The sequence below is a fragment of the Lactuca saligna genome, chromosome 4, assembly GCF_052625555.1.
Source record: "Lactuca saligna cultivar CGN05327 chromosome 4, ASM5262555v1, whole genome shotgun sequence".
In the NCBI taxonomy this organism is placed as follows: domain Eukaryota; kingdom Viridiplantae; phylum Streptophyta; class Magnoliopsida; order Asterales; family Asteraceae; genus Lactuca; species Lactuca saligna.
In genome coordinates, this window is record NC_136420.1 from 261034030 (window position 1) to 261053762 (window position 19733).

At 34.4% G+C, this 19733-nt stretch overlaps 2 protein-coding genes across 6 annotated transcripts; one reads left to right on the top strand and one right to left on the bottom strand.

The window, feature by feature from the left end:
* Positions 1-556: 556 nt before the first annotated feature.
* Positions 557-6977, top strand: LOC145043543 (uncharacterized). Of its 5 annotated transcripts, none has more exons than XR_013681054.1 (11): positions 557-779; positions 951-1550; positions 1998-2171; positions 2507-2577; positions 2652-2722; positions 2961-3021; positions 3213-3336; positions 3788-4573; positions 4947-5012; positions 5391-6151; positions 6840-6977. XR_013681054.1 is itself a non-coding variant. In XM_078992231.1 (10 exons), exons 1-10 carry the CDS (start codon positions 723-725, stop codon positions 5733-5735), a joined length of 2355 nt encoding a protein of 784 aa, XP_078848357.1. In that variant the 5' UTR covers positions 557-722; the 3' UTR covers positions 5736-6210. The 5 variants fall into 5 exon arrangements, 1 of the variants encoding a protein (XP_078848357.1); XR_013681055.1 differs by having other exon boundaries at positions 2667-2722; XR_013681057.1 differs by lacking the exon at positions 3788-4573.
* Positions 6978-7345: 368 nt separating this feature from the next.
* On the bottom strand, positions 7346-11337 carry ITPK4 (inositol 1,3,4-trisphosphate 5/6-kinase 4). The gene is made up of 12 exons (XM_078992232.1): positions 10963-11337; positions 10420-10455; positions 10128-10326; positions 9896-9990; positions 9650-9715; positions 9151-9353; positions 8847-9000; positions 8644-8757; positions 8497-8559; positions 8080-8225; positions 7865-8003; positions 7346-7647 (listed from the first exon to the last, which is right to left on the bottom strand). Exons 1-12 carry the CDS (start codon positions 11119-11121, stop codon positions 7489-7491), a joined length of 1533 nt encoding a protein of 510 aa, XP_078848358.1. The 5' UTR covers positions 11122-11337; the 3' UTR covers positions 7346-7488.
* Between the last annotated feature and the right edge of the window lie 8396 nt (positions 11338-19733).

The window sequence follows — 19733 nt, forward strand, 5'->3', positions numbered from 1 at the left end:
TGAACCCACACACACACATACATACCCACACACACACACAAACCTACACCTACCCCCACAAACACACACATACACACACAAACACACACTCGCACCCCCACCTACCCAACACCACCACGACAATCACCGACCTACCATCAACATTACCACCACCACTACCACTAACTCGTCACTAGCACCACTACCACTACTACTTACACAATTGCCGCCGCCACCACCATCGCCTGTCATCACCACCACCGCCGTTGACCCGCTACCGTCACCTCCCCCACCTACACCCTACCACCACTACCATTTTCTAAAAATGAAAAATACACATCTAAACACGTTTTCTAATTTTCTAAAACTGAAATTGAAAAATGAATAAGTTTAACTAAACACGTTTTCTAAATTTTTAAATGAAAAATGAAAACGAAAAACGAAAATCGAAAAGGGAAAACAATAACGAAAAATGAATATTGTTTTTCCATAACTAAGCGCAACCTAATCATTTCCTCTGTTTTTCTTTTTCTTGTTAATTTATTTTCTTTTATCTTATATGTGATCGATAGGGCAAGATCAAGTAAACGTGTTCTTTAAGATTCAAATACTTCGACACTTCCTACCAAATCGCTTGTCCTTGCAATTCTTTTTCAGTATGTAAGGTTTGTTGTCGTCCAAGGACCTCATTCAAGAACAATCACAACGAGGTTTATGAAATTTTCACCACAGTGTGCTTGATCATGAATCCTCATCATAACTCCAATCAAGATCCAACAATTGCTTCCATAGTTCAACAGGTGCTCTGCTTCCCTTTCTACTTTTTCTTTTCGAACATATTGTTAACTAGCTGATTACTCCATCGGCTCCCAAAACATAACTGCAATTCGGTTTACGAACGTATTCTTATGAACTTTTATGTGAAGTTTATGTTTATGGTGAGCTAATTACATGTATTAAATGATGAACAGGTTAACTCTCTCATTTATCAGCAAACGTACAATGGTAGTGTTGGAGGATTATATCCCAATAACAGGACAATTGATGCTCCATCTCGTTTCATGAATTTCTCTAATCAGCCCATTCCCTTGCGAAGTTCTACGGATCAATTCCCCAACGGTATTGGTGGATTCAATCCACAGCACAATTACAATCCCTTTCCTCCAAACCAGTTTAATTCTTCTCAACAACATGGCCAGTTCTTTGCTAATAACTCCATGAATCATCCTGTATACAACCAAAATGTTGGTAGACAATTCCAATTACAAAACCCCAATTATGCCCAATATCCTCCTGGCAATTTTCCGATGTTCCAAATCCATAATAAGAATACAACGAGTCATCAAAATACTGGTTTTCCTGCAAATCAGCAATTTGGCATGTCTAATTTCGGTAGAAGCTCCTTTGAACATGGTAATCAAGGACAACATAGATTTCATTCACCAACGATGGATGTCAATTTGCCTAATATGGGTCAGCAATTACAAGGGAACCAATTTCAACCCAATGCTTCTGTTTCAGTTCAAACACAGCAATCACACAACTTCCATTCTACTCCCAATAATTTACAGGTATCAGTTTTGTTGTTATGTTCAGCTTTTTGGTGTGCAGTAATCTATGTATTCTTCATGTTGATACTAAAAAATGGATAGCTTTTGCCTTTGGTGCTTGAAAGATTTTTATATCCTTAGTCTCTTAGCATTTCTAGCTGCCTTACACGATGTAACAAATGGGATTTTTAGAGATTTTAGCATCAGGTGTCTTGTGGTTAACCAGTTAACTATTTATGGTATAAGTGAAGAGATAATTCAAGCGAGAATGTTCAAATTTCCCTTGTGGACATTAGCACAAAAAAGTCTTTTACATATGGTCTTTGACAACGATAGGAGTTGAAGTCTGTAGCCTGTTGCGTATGCATATTTAGCTGTGTTGTTTTGGTTATAGTCTATAGATCAAAAGTCAAAACTACAAAACCTCAATGATGTCTATTTCGTTTTTGGTAATTTTGCATGTTCTAGAACCACATTTCTCAAGATGTGGGACCCCAAAGTTGCAATTTCCCCATGAATGACCCTATTCATCATGGTAATCAACAACAAAGATTTGTTTCACAGCAAGGGAGCTTATATTCACCCCATGCTTCTACTTCAGTCAAAGCACATAATCCTTCTCCTACAATCACAAATTTTAAGGTATCAGTTCTTCTTGTCTTATCTGTAGTCTGTAGTCTGTACTTCTTTCTGGCATACAAAACTCATCAAATTATTGATGCTAAAAGTTGATTGGCTTTATTGACTTGTAATTAGCTAGCTAAGGTCTTTGATTTCTATACCATCTACAAAAGATGAAGTTGATGTTAGAAGAGAATATGAGTCACAAATCTATTTTGTCATACAACTTGTTTATAGAATCTGAAGCTAAATTAGCTGGATTTTGTTGAGATAATCCATAAGTAGTAGAAAGCATGATAGGTTTTTTTTTGTGGTAGAGCAATATATTCGCTTTAAATTCAGAATGCTATGAACAGGACACAAAAGGAACTTTGTCTCAACCCAAGAACTTCACAGGAAATAAAAAGAATCACACTTCATGTAAAGGGTATGTTTTATGCTTAATAAGCTTCATAATCTCTTTTTCATTCTTCACTAAATGAATTGTTAATTCGCATAAAGCTCGAGTGTGTACAGATATAAATCCCAGTTTCAGCATGCAAAACATGTCAAAAATGGAAACATGAATAAAGGTGAACACCTCATAGTTAGTTGATGCACTTCTTTGTTGTATAGAGTTAGTTTTTAATTTTAAGAAAAAGGTTAAATGTATGAAAAAACAATATACTTTTGTTTATTACACCAACATATACTCTTCTTTCTTTCTATTACAACATTGTGCATTTCCAATATGAATAAAGATCAACACCTCATAGTTAGTTGATGCACTTCTTTCACTAATCATTATTCGTTTTGATTCTTAAATATCAGAGGGTAAGAGCAATGCTTCAGTAAATTCGCATCCTCGAAATTCCACCAATTTTAAAAAAAAGTAATTTCTTTGCGCTTCAATGTTTAACTTGTAGTTCTTTACTTGTATTTTACCAACTAAATTACGACATGATAAATGAACACAAGATTCAATCTAATAAGCTATACATGAATGCATCTTTTTGACTTAATACAGAAAGAACGAATTAATACAGCTTGTGTTTTTAATAAGGGTAAACTTGTCATTTATAGAAAAGTATGCTCTTTTAATTACATGGATGAAGAAGTTAAGCAGTGGCGTGAGGATCGTAAGAAGAACTATCCCACAAGTGTGAAAAAATCCAAGGAAGAAGAGACATCCATGTTACGTTGTAAGGTACGTTAAATAGCAATGTACTTTTATTTCTTTCTATTTCAATTTTTTTTTCTTATTTCTTTTGGAAAATCTACTCAATTATATGCGAAAACGATCCGGCCTCTCTATGTAAGAGCCTTTACTTTTAATTATTTTTGTTATCACCTTTGAAGTATTTTACATATATGGTTATATATTACTCTTAAGCTTATCTTGCTATAAATTATTTTTACACCTAATCAAAATCCAAGAGTTAGAAATAGAAATTTCGGATTCAAATATTGGATCTTCCTTTTCTCTTGCTCCTTGAAAATAAGATTGTTTCGGTAAATCACATCATTCGCAAACCACTTCTTTTTTGTTGCCTCATAACTCAAATGATTATTTATTATTCAATATTTTCCATTTAATATATATATTGTTTACTATCTGAACGACTTTATTTATTGATGTTGGATTTTCGGTTGAGCAGCCTCAAATAACAAGTGATAGCGGTCATATACGAATATGTACCTTGAATGTAGGAAGAATGGATGAGAATAAGTTGATGCAACTAACCGATGCATTAAGAAAAAGGAAAGTAGACATTGCTTGTATACAAGAGACTAAGTGGAAGGGGGCGGAAACCACTGAGTGTAATGGCTATAAGTTGTGGTATGCCAGTCTTGAGAACACTGTAAATGGTGTAGGAGTCTTGCTATCAAAGAATCTTATAGACAATGTAGTAGAAGTTAGAAGATGTTTCGATAGGATTATATCAATTAAGGTAGTGGTAGAGGAAGAAGTAGTGCACGTTATCTCTGCGTACGCACCACATCCTACATTGGAAGAGTCAAAAAAGATGAGTTTTTGGGAATCATTAGATGATATAGTAAAAGGAATACCTATGAATGAATGTATATTCTTAGGGGGAGACTTCAATGGACATATAGGAAAAGAGGCGGATGGGTATGAGACAGTGCACGGTGGTTTAGGACATGGCACTAGGAACGAAGAGGGACACAGGCTGCTAGGGTTTGCAACTGCACACGATTTGGTGGTCTCAAACTCCTTTTTTAAAAAGAAGGATGCGCATTTAATTACCTTTCAGACTGAGAGTGAGGGGAAAAACACTCAAAATGACTACCTTCTTTTGCGGAAACGACACCTTGGCGCGTGCATAGATTGCAAGGTGTTAACGGGGGAGATTTGCATTTCGGAACACAGACTGTTGATCATGGAAATATACATGAGCATGATAAAGCACATTGCAAGAGAGGTTGTTGTAAATGTGTACTCATTTATAGCAGTGAAAATTGCTTTGTATTTGAATGACATTGCTATAATTGGGTAGAATTTTCAAAGTACAATGTTGGAATATGGGAAAATCAAAGTAGGATGCTATAAAAAACAATCAATAAAAGTACATTGCTATTTCTTCCATTTCCTAAGCATGCCAACATTTTCTCAAGGCTAAATGTAAGAAATAGCAATGTACTTTCATTTATTTGTGTATTATATCATCTTGCTTCCATTTCATTTTACTATAACATTATACTTTGAATTTCTTTTCTTATTAAAGCATTGTATGTTGAGAAATCTATCACATTTTACAATCAAATGAGAAACTAAAATATGCTTTTATTTTGTAGGAAATAAAAGAATTACATGCAAAACAAGCTCAATTGGCTTGTGAAGTTGCCGATCTATCTATTCCTGTATGAGCCTTTGCTTTTAGTTATTATTTGATAGCACCTTTTAACTATTTAATATTTTCTATTATCTATTATTTAAAATTTAACCTTTTTAACCGACTAATATGCATTACTTAGTACTTAATACTTAACATCTACTACATATTACGTATTAAATTTTTACAACTTGCTAGTCTCTATCATCTATTTTGTATTACCTACTTATAATTTGTTACATATTTTTATGTCTCATCTATTTAGTACCACGTATCGTATTTCAATTATTATTTACTATTTACTATTTACCATTTATTAACTATTCTTTATATCATTCAACATTTCCCTTCTAATATTTATTGTTTACCATCTAATATCTTTATTTATTGGTTTTGGTTTGAGCAGCTTCCAAAAAGGCCTCATCTCAAAGGCCAAGTACGAATATGCACCATAAATGTTGGAACATTGAATGATAAGTTATTGAAATTGACAAATGCATTAAGAAAAAGGAAAGTGGACATCGCATGCATACAAGAAACCAAGTGGAAGGAGGAGGAAGCTACACTCGAGTGTAACGGGTATAAGTTGTGGCATGCAGGACTAGAGAACGCAATAAACGGTGTAGGGATCTTGATATCAACAAACCTCAAAGACAACGTATTAGAAGTTAAAAGATGTTGTGATAGGATCATTGCGATCAAAGTAGCAGTAGAAAGAAAGATGGTGAACATCGACCACATCCCACGCTAGAAGATTCGATAAAGAGGAGTTTTTGGGAATCATTAGATGATATAGTAAAAGGTATACCTATCAATGAATGTATATTCTTAGGGGGAGACTTCAATGGACATATAGGAAAAAAGGCCGATGGATATGAGACAGTGCACGGTGGTTTTGGATTTGGTACTAGGAACGATGAGGGACATAGGTTACTAGAGTTTGCAACTGCACACGATTTGGTGGTTGCAAACTCCTTTTTTAAAAAGAGGGATGCGCATTTGATTACCTTTCATAGTGAAGGGTGTAATAGTCAAAATGACTACCTCCTTTTGCGAAAATGGGACCGTAAGGCGTGTATTGATTGCAAGGCGTTACCGGGAGAGACGAGTGCTTCGCAACACAAGTTGTTGGTCATGGACTTATACATGAGCATGAAAAAGCGCATTGTAAGACATGTTAATGTACTCAATTATAATAGTGAAAATTGCTTTGCATTTAGATGTAACTAGAGTGATCTTACCTCCGCTTTGCGCGGGTACCAAACATGCTAAATACGAAAGTCTAAGGACCAAACCTGTCAATATACGAAAGTCTTATGGCCAAAGTTTGAAACCCAAAAAGTCTAGGGACCAAACATGACAATTAGTCAATTAAGGACAAAACCTGTCAATATACAAGTGTTGTGGTCAAAGTCTGAAACCCAAAATGTGTAGGTACCCAACCTGTCAATATAGAAAAGTGTTGTGGCTAAAGTTTGAAAGCCAAAGAGTATATATAATAATTGCTATAAATGGGTAGACTTTTCAATATACAATGTTGTAATATGGAGAAATGAAAGTAGGATGACATAATAAACAATTAATGAAAGTACGTCGCTATTTCCTGCATTTAATTTTTTTCCTATGAAGTTCTAACTTTATACGAATTTGCCCTCATTGATTTTTTTTTTATTCAATTTTACTATAACATTTTACTTTGAACTTTTTTCTTATTAAAGGATTGTATTTTTCAAAGTACAATGCTGTGATAGGAAGAAATAAAAAAAATAGGATGCTAATGCTATAACAAACACATCAATGAAATTATGTTGCTATTTTTTACATCTAATCATTTTCTCATTTATCTTGTCTTCAGAAGAGAAACCCTAATAGGATAAAACACAAAAAAGAACAGTTGAAAAAGGGAAAGCTCCATAACAAAAGAGGAAAAACATTTCAAAATGATCGAATCACCAAGAAAGCAAAGATCAGATAATCCCAACTAACAACCCTAACAAGCCAAACATCATTTCTGTTGATGTAATTGCATTCGTGTTTGTAATTTCTTGTGAAATATTACTGTTATTTTGACCAAAAGTAGAGAATGTGTTCTTTTGTTCTTTTTATTTTAATTTCACATTTACAAGGATTATTAATGACAAACATCTTTTATTCGATATTATTCCAGTCCTCTTAATTTGGTCCAAAATAGCAACAATCTTTGTCCATACAAAAACTTATTTCAATTGACATTATTTATCCATATATCAGTAAATGACAGAAAGAAACACATAAATAAGTTATATATGAGTTTCTTTTGCATCATATTCATAAATCTTTTTTAAACACCAAGACTACACTTGATAAACAAAGATCACAAGATTGCAAACAACAATTGTATTGTGATTCTTTGTTAAAACATGCTTTCAATCTGTTTAGTGGCTACAACAAGACATTTTTCAAAAAAAGGTTCAAATAACAAAAGATTAATAATCATCTTTATCTCTAGCTTACACATTATATAACTATGAAACACAATTCTCATTCTCTCTCTTTCTAAACAAAAGATACTTCATCTTGATAGCATCCCAAAATGAAGGAATTGCAACATCATTAGCCACTTCTTTGAATGATGGCAAGTAATTTACATCCACAATAACATGATCTCGTGTCCCCTCTTCAATCTAAAATATTAATAACATTTAACATCATGAATATCATAATCAACTTATAATTAAACTGAGAAAATACCAAGAAAACACTACCAGTTTGCAAAAATGAGTGATTGGATCAAACTTTGAAATAAAGATTCAAATATTATCATTGTACTTGAAATTTCAGCTCAAAATCGATCAATTTTGCAAATCTTTTTTTCATTTTAGGGTTCATAGGGTGACTCACAACAACATCAAAGCCAAAGATTGTGAGATCAAGAACACTTCTAAGGTAATTTGCAGCATCAGTAACAAGATCAAGATCAAGATTCTGTTCTTTCATCTCTGTAGGCTTCTTGTTTCCATCAGTAGGCAGAGATTTTAAACTGTAAGAAATGGTAATTTAAATCAAATTCTTGAATCAATTTTGGATTTTGGAAACAACAATATATCATGTAATACCTGTCAAATAGTAGAGGTTTGAATTGATTGCTTTCAGATGATTTCTTCAAGATCTTGGCATTTGGTGTTGAATTTTTCACTGCATAAAATACCTTTTCCCCCAAAACATAGAATTTGAAAAGAGTTGATGAATGATCCACATATTCCTGTAATTTCAATTCAAGATTCTTTTTAACTCGTTTAAACAAAGAGTTGGAGAATATTGTTTACAAAATTTCCTTCATTTATTATTTAACTTCTATTTTCTCAACTTTATTTTAAGCATTGTTTTTCCAGATAAGGAAAAAAGAAACAAGAAACAAAAGTCTAAATGTAAAACAAGCACACATAGTGAAAATAGTACAATGCCCCAAAAGGAACCCTAAAAAAAGATAATACCAAATTTACCCCTATCAGCCAATAAATTAAATGGCATACCTGCACAATTGCTGGAAGAGGAACATTTAAACCTGGGAAATCAGCAGCTTTAAAGACAATAGCCTGTTCATATACATAATGCAATTAGGTCATTTTCTTAATTATTTTTTTAAAAAAAATTATTTAATGAAAAATAATATATATTACCATACTATGGGCATCAGCTACACCACATGCAACTTGAGGTTTTACAATACTTGGTAGACATAACTTAGCATCATGGAGCCTTTTTTCCAATTCAACATCCTCAAAATTATCAACCTGAAAACATATAAATATTGAGTGAATTAAAACAATTTATCATGCATAGAAACGAATAATATATAAAATATTTTATAATGTTAGAAAACCTTTAGAAAATAAGGTCCTCTGATATTGCATTGACTTTCTGTTTTAAGTTCAACCAATCCTAATAAGATTTCTTGAATTCTTAATCGATCCACAACTGGAAAAATGTTATCAAATGGATCGATCACACAGCAATCTGGAACTTCACCTATACACCTAAAACAAGGGCAAATTTGTAAAATAGATAAATTGATCTGTATTAGGTAAAAAACAAAAGAAACACTTGTATATAGCTTATCAGATTAAGTCAAATCTTAAGAATTATATATACATATAGAAAAAGTTGATAATATTTATAAAGTTTACCTCTGTAATTCCAGCATTCCTGTGGTGTAAATGATCTTACTAGAGGAATTACAAGAATTGCTTCTTTCAATTGATGAAATTTCATCGGTTGCTTTATGGATAATAATGTCCACTTTTTTCAATTGTGATAAAATCGGGAGATCAAATGTGAGAGGCAAAAATATCAAGCCATTTTGGGTAGGGTTTAGTGGAAATGCACCTCTCTGAAAACAAAAAGATGATATTATTTAGTTTTCAATGTTACAATAACAAAATTTTACATTATTTTTGGGTTGAATGTGCATTTATGCAACAATGTTCTGCTTTTTTATAGCAATTTATGTTATAAAGTTTCTTTTGTCTAACAATTTATGTAAAAATGTTTCACTTTTTGGCCCTAAAATGAAACACTATTGCATAAACTAGGAAAAGGGTAAAATGGTGTTGAATAAATGCACATTTAAAGTTTTATAGTCACTCTTAGTGTTTAGAATTTTAAAGAAAATGAAAAAAATCTCACCTTTGCAAAATCTGCTTCACGAGAAGGCTTCATAATATAACCCACAACCATGTTATCTTCACTTGACTACTTGAAAGCAAAGAACAAAAGAAAAATATGATTCTTGATTTTCTTTTTTATATATTCAAAATAATGGAAACAAAGAACAACAATCTAAACAACTCCTCTACCAAAGAATTTGTATAGACTTCAAAAAAGCACAAGAAATTTGTTATTGAGAATTGTGGAAAGAGACATAAATATTACCTTTTTATTCAACTCGCATATTATCATAGGCAACTCTTCTAGTTTCTTTATACAAATCCCATTTTGATCCTTACTCAAGCCATCACCATTGCCATCTAGATCATTTCATTAGTTCAGAAGGGTAAAATGGTCATTTACTCACATTCAGACAGTTCATTCAGTCGAAAAAAGAAAAAGACTTTGTGTTGATATAAGATTAAAGTGAGCTTTCTTCTAAAGTCTAGTTACTTACTTACAACAACATTCATCCAATCAAAATTAGATGCATTTGGAAGAATCCCTTCAAAGTTGTTTGAAACCACATGCAAAATACTCCCACCATTGTTCTCCCAAGCTTGAGAAACCACATTTACAGTGTCATCTATGGAAGATCGATTGTAGATGAATCTCTCAAATGAGAATTCACAAATCAGCTTCTCAAGAAGGCTCACCTACAATAAGAATATGAAACACACTTATTATATTTCTTACAGAATATATAAAAGATTCGATTCATGAAAATCATCTTGATACAGTATTATTACCTTTGCTTCTGGAAAACCTACTGCATAACATATTCCCTGTACAGAAGGAAAGATGAAAGTTAAAATGCTGACCAAAAAAGATGAAATAAGCAAGATTATACATGAGATTGGTTGTTGATGTATCCAAGGTTAAAGAGTGGTTTTAAGCAACTCATCATCTGAATTCTCATATCTCAAATCGCAATGATCGATCAATTGAAGTTTACAAATTGATTAGTTTGGGGAATAAATCGTATAAAGATCTTTGTTAACCAAAAGGTGAACTGGAAGAACTGGATTGGGGGGAGTAGCGACTCTCCCTCGTTCGTCACTGTTTCCATGGGTATGAATGTAAGAATAAGGAGTAATGGATTCACAAAAGAATCCATGGGTTATCGAGACAATTAGAGGTATTTTTCCACATTACAATTCAATCAATTTAAAGGAATAATGTCAAAGAACCTAAAAAGATGAAATTGGTAAAAGAGTACACGAATTGCATGCACACCAAAAGATCGGAGAAATCAGAGAAACGGAGAAGGGTGGCCGGAGAGAAAGAGTTACCGTCGGAATGTTGGAATGGCGAAGCTTGCGAAGTAAATAGTCAACTCCGGAGCGAAGTGATGCAGTTTCATTGTCGTTTGAGGTGGAGTCCAAAATAACAGAGCTGTCCAGCAGAATTCCAAGGACACCACCGCCTCCGCCACCGCCGCCGCCGCCCATCGGGTTTTCTCTCTCACTTATGGATTGTTGATCCTCTTTCGAAGTGGGTATTTTAATTGTATTGATTCTACAAAAAAGTACGACTTTGTTCTGAGTGATTCCATTTCTATAATAGGCGCTACGTGCTCATCGAACCTCACTGGCAATCACCTACGGTTTTTTGATTCCATTCATCGATAAACGCCTGGAATTCATATTCATATTATGCATTTCACAAGTTACGAAGTTTACGGGGGGTTATTTGGGATTGTTTTTACCTTAAGTCATTTTCAAAAAAAAAAAAAAAAAAAAAAAATCAATAAAAAAGGCTTTTTACTTAAAGTAAGTTTTAAAATGCGTTTGCTTAGCAAGTGCTAAAACACCAAAAATCACTCAAAGTCTTAAATTCTAACTTTTAAAATCATATATTTTTTTTCTTGTCAAAAAGCATTCTAAAAGATCTTTTATAATTATCAAACAATTTTTCACTCCAAAAATTATTTTAAAAGTTTTCCCAAAAACCCTTTAAAAGGGCATGTACACTTAGGAGTGTTAGAATGCTTAAAACCCAACAGTGGTATCAGAGCATAGGCTTGTTTTCTTGTTATACTTGCAAATGAAGCTGAAAAATCGAGTTTTGATGCTGTCTGCCCAGCAGACTCGCCGAGTCCAAGGCAAAAAGCATCAAACTCGCCGAGTTGGTTCGTGCACTCGACGAGTTGGACCCCTGGACAGCATAAATTCGACTTTTTTTTTTTGGCTGGAATTGGACTAGGAACATTACCCTAAGATGTTTTTGAACTTATAAACTTGTTTTTGATGTGATAATGTTCATGCTAATCCAATTTCAAAGATAATTGTCAATAGATTCATGTTTTGTATTAGTTTAAGGTTTAGACTAATTACATGAAAAAGTTTGATTTGAATTATCTTGTTCTTATGAGTTGCTTAGATTAATATAAAAGTTGAGTGAAATAGTTGTTTTCAATACAAATTAATCTAAGAGTTGATTCTAAAATGTGTTTTTTGTAACTTGTCCTCAAGTTATATGAAAAGTCACATTTAAGTTTAATAAAACTCATAAAAGTTGGCAAAGGTTACAAAATGAAGAGTCTAGTTCTAATTAATTGGTGTTATGACTCCATAATTTGTCCTCAAGTTATGGAGGACTAAGAGTCTCTTCATTAAATAAAAAAAAATTGTAACCTTAATTAATTCCATAAGTTATAAAATAAAAAAAAGTTAATTCTTTTATTAGTTTAAAGTCTTCCATAACTTGTCCTCAAGTTATGGAACTTGAAGAGTTTTTGGATTAAAACTACTTTAAACACATAAGTTATGGAATTAATTAGTTTTGAATAGTTTCAAAACTTACCCTCAAGTTTTGGAATTTGTAAAGTTTTCTCTTATGAATACTTTAATTCCAAGTTAGCCCTTAGAATTTTAAGAGTTAAAATTCAACCCTTATACTTTATAATATTATAAGTTAATAATATATATATATATATATATATATATATATATATATATATATATGTATGTATGTATGTATAAGAGTAAAGTCAGTCTTACCGCTAGTACGCCTCATTCACGAAGCCGGTCTATAAGGTGGGTATAAGGTTGTTGCCTATAAAGTTTTCATATGGATTGTAAGGATAAGTTTTTCCGCATAGTTTTAAAGGAAAATAAATTTTTTGATTTTATTTATTTTAAAATATCCTTACAATGGCATTTGAGGAAAAATTGTTGCTTATATGATTCCACTAATAGCAAGAGTGGAAATATGAAATTGATTCCTTCATTTGTGGTAATGTCTAAATTTACCAAATAAGGAAAGATTCTCATCACCCAAGTCTCAATTGGACCGGAACTTGGAATCATGCAAGTTGTATAGCATGATGAATGAGAACTTTCAAGTATTGGAAAATTAAGACTAATTACTTGTTCACATGGATGTGTGAGTCAAGTAAAGGACTAAGGGATCGAGTACACATTCTTGTGCACTGGTCAAGTCCACCACAAAAGATTAATAAGATTATTCGTCATAATTTACTAAAGTTCAGTAAATATGGTTATACTTACAAGCTTAAGTGTAATTCTGAGACATTGGAAAAAGGTTCCAATGTAAGGCAGAGCGAATAAGAAGAATCAAATTAGGCAGAAGGACAGAAGTTTATCAAATCTGAAAAATAGGAGAGTACTTTCGTATCAGTTTTTATGATCATCTTAATGATTTAGAGACCTTATCACAATTCATCCTCTAAGTGCTTTCTTATAGCGAAGAAGAGGAACTATGAATTGTTGAAGTGGTTAAATCAAGAAGATGATTCATACTTCGTTCCAAAAACAATTCTTAGAGTCATACTCCAAGATTGTAACTTGAGTGACATGTCTCAAAGAAGGTTTAAAACACTTGTCAAATGTAAGAGTAAAAGTTTTCTACTCTTGTACATTTGAAATTGGTAAGTTGTGATGTTTTGGATAAAACAAAGACCAACTAAGGCCAACTGTGTGAAGTGTTTGTCTTGATTAGAGTCCGCACTATCTCTTGGATGTTTGACAAGGGAGTCTTATAGGTCAAGAGGACAGTGGGAGTCTTAAAGGTCTTGAAAGTCTTAAGAACTAATCAAGAATAAAACCTAAAGTTCTTCACTAGCACACGACTTAAGGTTTATAATCTATCGTGTTGACATATTCTGTGCCCATTCCAATTAAAGTTGGCTTTGCATATGAGTTCTTAGAGTTCTCAATGTGTTGCACAACAACTTGGAAGCAATGGCAGGCCCTTGAGCTGCCAGGTGGCAAGAAGTTAAGATTGAGTTCAGTCCACATGACTTTGGATTTGTCATTATCCTTGTCTTGTGACTATGGTTTTGAAAATTCACATGGATAAGAACACATACACCATTAAATCTAACTGTCATAAGGTTTCTCTCCGATTCATGAAAATGATGGTGAGGAAACACTTTCACTAAGTAGATTTTAGCTAGATAGCAATTGTGATATTTGCATTCTCAAAGGCGTTAGTGGAGCGTGTGTGGTTTACCGGCACACTATCCTGGACTTGTGAGAAGTGGCAAACAGGTCTAACCATTATGATTACGTCATCTCTCTTCATAACTGTTTAGACACACAAGTGTGCTATCTAAGGGAAGGTGTATGTTTTTGATAAAGTTTTATCAAAACAATCTAGTATTAGAAATCTGAACTTTGGTAAGAAAGTCAGCTGATTTCTGAGTACATGTCAAAGCTAGTGGGAGCATAAGTGTTATGCTAATAATCATCACGTTAGTGGGAGCATGATAATTATGATAAGTATTGCAAGTTAGCAATGTTAATTATAGAAAACAAAAGGTTTCAATTGGGAAAAGTGGTTTTGCTATAATTAAGGGAGAGGAAATTATACTTCATCTCAAATCTATAAGCTTAGATCGTGAGGTTTTAATCATTTAGTCAAGGAAATATATATGAATTTCATGTTGGAATGGCTCAACATAAGGAAATTCTGTATATGGGTCCATTATTTGCGTTCTTAAATTCGATTATGATTACGGCATCCCTTTTCATAATCTGAGCTTGGTAAATAGAAATGGAAATGTTATAGCAAAAGATTGGTTTAGTCTTTATGTGAGACATCATGAATCTTGTCCCATATGCTTCGGATATAGGATCGATTACATGTGCTATATTCATCCTTTCTAAAATTTTCTAAATGCCTGGGGCATTAAGAAGGGAAAAGGTTTAGAAATGGATATGAGTAAAAGGATTAAACAATTGTCGAGGACAATCTAAGGTTTACCAAAGATTGGTTGCTCAAGGACAGTTGGAAGTATAGTGATAATTCTGGAAGGCCCATATTGACATAATCTGTCAGGAGGCAACTCTTGTTCAGAAGTGATAGTCAAAATGAATCTGGAAATGTTTCAAAGTCATAAATTTCAATCTGTGTAAGATTAAGGAAACTTAATGCAAGAAGGATGTTTCTAAGGAGCTGATCTCCTTTGGAATACTCTGTAATGATTGTTGCCAAGTCCTTGTGAATTTGTGCATAATCGTTACAAGAGGATCAATGCATATAAGTTTAGAATCTAACGGATTTCAGTAAATGGCATGAATTTGGAATTCTTGCATTTGCAGTAAGGATTTGGGAGTGTGAAAAGAGAATCATTGAAGTTATGTTCAATTGATCTAGTTCACAAAGTAAAGATCATAGACAAACATAGTATGCATACTTGGTGTATGGCATGACTATTGTTTAGAAAACATAGTGTACATGCTTGGAGCATGGGACAGCTATTGTTTTAAATTCAAGAATAAAGTTGATAGTTGAAACAGTATACAATGAATAATGTGTAATCATATGGTGATAAATAAAAGGTGTTTTATTTATGTTCATAGGTTTTGATACCATATTGGATTCAATTATTATTGTGTTTCACTTTGCATGTTTTGACTTCCCGAATAAACTAGGTTATTCTTCCGGAATGACTAAGTTATTCAAACCATCCACAGTCGGTCATATGTTGGAAGTAGATACGAATTAAGACTGTCATGGGTTGGCTTGTAGAGTTCTAAGGTGTTGGACAAAGGGCTACAACACTCATGAGTGCTCATAAGTTCTGAGTATTGGATTCAACCCGCGCTCATTGGAATCACTTCATGGATTTTATCACGAGTGATCATGAGACGATAATATCTTATATTCTTCAAACCTAGAGATATGAGTTGTTACTATGAGTTGATAGTACATTGATTGCACGAAAACGCATTTGGTAACTCGGTGCTATAAAACGTGTCTTTGTGTATGATTCAACAAGTAGTAGAACAAGCCATATGAGTCAAAGTTTATCCATTCCTTTTACCTTCGGGATAAAAGTGATATCTGTGGGCCCCTCGATGATTTGATGATGACAAATGGAAGTGCTCAGCCGGGCCAGGATTGATTTGATTTGTTCAATTAGTCAGTCGTCATAAATCGGAAATCGGGAAACAACAAATGGACAGAGAGAATGATTATAATCCATGTCTCAGTCCATATGATATCTAGAATGGAGGAATATATGATCCCTTATCTAATGGACAAGTTATTGACAAAGGTCAGAGTTCATCTACAAGGTCAAAGTTCGACAGAAGCTTTTGAGAGCTACGATTGTCGGTCGGTTCTTGATGTCATACGCAATAATAATTTTAGACTTATCCAAGTGAGAGACTGTTGGATTAATGTCTAAGTCCATAACTATAATTGGTAAGACTTGACCCGACCCGGCATGGTCCATTTGGGTTGCATGGCATCATGCACTTAGATAGACTATAATGAGAGAAATAAGACACTTATGGTTATTAATATATTATAAGTTCTAGTATATTAATAATAAGAATAATAAGATTATTTAATTAGTATTGATCAAGAATTAATCTAGGATTAACTAAGTGATCAAAAGAAGACTAATTAAATATATGGGTTGATTGTACAAATCTTCCATACTTATATAGTGGGCTAATGCTCCATGGATTATCTAGTTGGGCTAAAACCCATATGATGCTCCATGGATGCTCCATGGTGTTTTTGTACCCATGGATCATGGAAATGAAAGGCCATGTCAATTAGGGTTTACATGGTGTAACCCTAACTATATAAGCATCTTATTCTTGACCAAAATCGGCCACTAGAGAGAGTAAGAAAGGGCTAGCCGATTTTCATGAGTGTAGAATTCTCTCAAGTTATTCCAAGTGTATTTGGTGTTGTGTGAACCATTTGAGGTGTCACACTTGGGGCACTAGGCACTCAAGCTTCATGAAGACTTTCTACATCAATGAGGTATGTAATCTATCTTGCTATAGTCATTGTTTTGTATGCTAGATTAGGATAATGCCTTGGATGTTCATATTTGCATATATAATAGAGAAAACATAGATCCAAGGCATTTAGGGTTGCATGTACACTTAGGAGTGTTAGAATGCTCAAAACCCAACAGGAGGATTTCCCTAATTATTTTTTCATGATGCCGTCACGACGTGAGGGTTTGATCCTCACAACATGATAGTGATCTGGACTATGAGAATTGTAACTGAGCTGGGTTGACTCGTAACTGATTCAGGAAAAGGAATCAACTCTCATGACATGACCATAAGCTGATCACGATGTGAGGGTTAGCGAGAGGAAGGGTTAACCCTTGACTTTCGACCAGTTTGAATTTTTGTCAAGTGAGAGGATTGAGGATTTGTAAGGGCAAATTGGTCTTTCGCCCAAATAAGGATATACCTCGGTCATTGGATTCAATGAGCCGGGGGATTTATCTTAATTTCTAATTAGGGTTGTGTCACACCCCCGAACGGATGAGACGGCGGAAACATCCAGGGGCGGGCTAGACGTCATGTACAGTATCATAGCAATTGCATAATAGAGATCAAAGCATTATAAACATTGTATTGATAAAATAATATTGACATTGTATTTGAATCATTGTTTGACTCCAAAAGCATACAAAAAAATATAAGATACAATAATACTAGGCTCCGTATTCACCAAAACCTGTGTGAGTACCTGTCTACTGATTTCAAGAGAATACAAGTAGTTTTGAAAAGAGTGTCTGTAACGCCCGTTGATCTAGGCTATTCAATTTAGAGATAATAGGGGTCAAAAATGACTTTTCGACAAAGGTTATTTAGAATAAATAATCTTAACCAATTTTTAGTATATGTCTCAAGGGTTCTGTACATATAAACAATGCCTAAATCTGAGTTATAACGAAGAAGTTATGGCCTGTCGAAGTTTTTCGGCAAAACCGGCACAGCACCGGGAGACGTAAATAGTGAATTTACGATGGAAGAATTTTTAGCCTTATTGATCTAAAAAACTTGTAATATACGTTCAACTGAAAACATACCAAAAAAGAACGCCCAAATCTGACTTCGTATGAGGAAGTTATGAATTTTCTAAGATTTGGCATAGTAGTGCACAACCCAAAACTTGAATTTTAGTTCGAGCGGTTTTTGGTCTACGCAACCTAAATGAGAGTTGAAGATCTTATTAATAGGAACTCAACGATAAAAAGACAGATGAAAATGGAGTCCGTATGTAGAAGTTATGAATTTTACACGGACATTTAACAGTATAATCTCATACTACTGTTAAATTTAAGATTGGTCGAGAATTAGCCGACAGACTCTAATGAAAGTTGTAGCTCTTGTTTTTACCTACACGTGAATATAAATAACGTCGAAAACGTAGCTCGTATGCGAAAGTTACGGGGTTTAGAAGTCGGCAGGGTGATGTGCGAAATCGAGTGACGTGGCTGAATATGGGCCAAGGCTTTCTCCCCAAGGCAAGCCACCAGATGGTGACACCTGTCCATGGACTCGATGAATAGGACCCTCTACTCGACGAGTAGAGCAGGATTCCAACCTATAAATAGAGGTTTTAGGTTCTCTCATTCGTCACACCTTCCCAACTTCACTTTCTCTCTCTAAGCCCCCAAAACCCCCCTAAGCCTAGGTAAACCCCCTAGCACCCGAAGTAGGCCCGAGGCTCCAGAAGCCTCGATAAAAGAGCCTTTCGACTTGGGAACACTGCTCCAGCAAAGCCCGGTTTTGCGAAAAATCCGCTGTAAGTGAGCTATGCCTACCCTATCTGTGACAACTGTTAAATATTGGTCAAGTCAAATTCAAACAAATTCAACAAGTCAAACTGGTCAACTCAGTAACCCTTGTATACTAGGATTTACGCTATGTAATTACTATACAACTCGCTATTCTAATGAGAAATCATCAATTGAAAAGTTCATATATCTAGATTTCCTTAGCCTAAAACTGTGGTAAGTAACGAACCAAACCGATAAAACCATGTTGCATACTCATCGGGAGTGTGTAGGACTCTTAAACATGGCTTAACAGGGTTTACGGACCTTGCGTTGCGAAGCCGGACACTCAAAAATGTCACAAACGAAACCTCTCTCAATCGTTTTCACTATATCTCTCTCTATTTTAAATCTCTCCCAACTCTCTCTCAAAATTTCCCGTAACTTTTTAAAATCATTTGGATCATCCTGACCCTTAACTGGGTCAAAAACAGCTCAAAAACAGAAGTCTACGTGAAAAACAACTTTTAGGAGCCGAACCCTAGGAGGACCGAACCTCGCCTCGCCTTCATCCGAGACCGAGCCTCGCCTCCAGCCGAGACCAAGCCTCGCCTCCTGCTCCTTTCCCTCCCCTCGCACCTTTGGTCCTCCCTTCTACTCTCGGTTCCTTCCTTCTCCACTCTCGGTTCTCATTCCCTTAGGGCCGAACCTCGTAGGTTCGGTCCAGATTTCCAGTTTTAAGCCCATTTTTCATCATTTTAACGCGAGATTTTCACCCAAAACTTTATTTTAACATATAAGGTCCCATATTTATTAATTAGTCACGTTTTTGGGGATCAACCTTATCCAAGAAGAGTGGGTGAAGTACAAAGGGTGGAGGGTTGACTTTCCTTTAGCTTATGACACAAACAACCACCCACACCCACTCCATGACCAGCCACACTCCTTCCACCATGACTAGGTCATGTCAATGTACTTTCTCATCATTTCCAGCCATTTCCCACGTTCTTAGAGCTGGAACATCCATCCTCTCTCCTCACACTTCATTCATTCTCT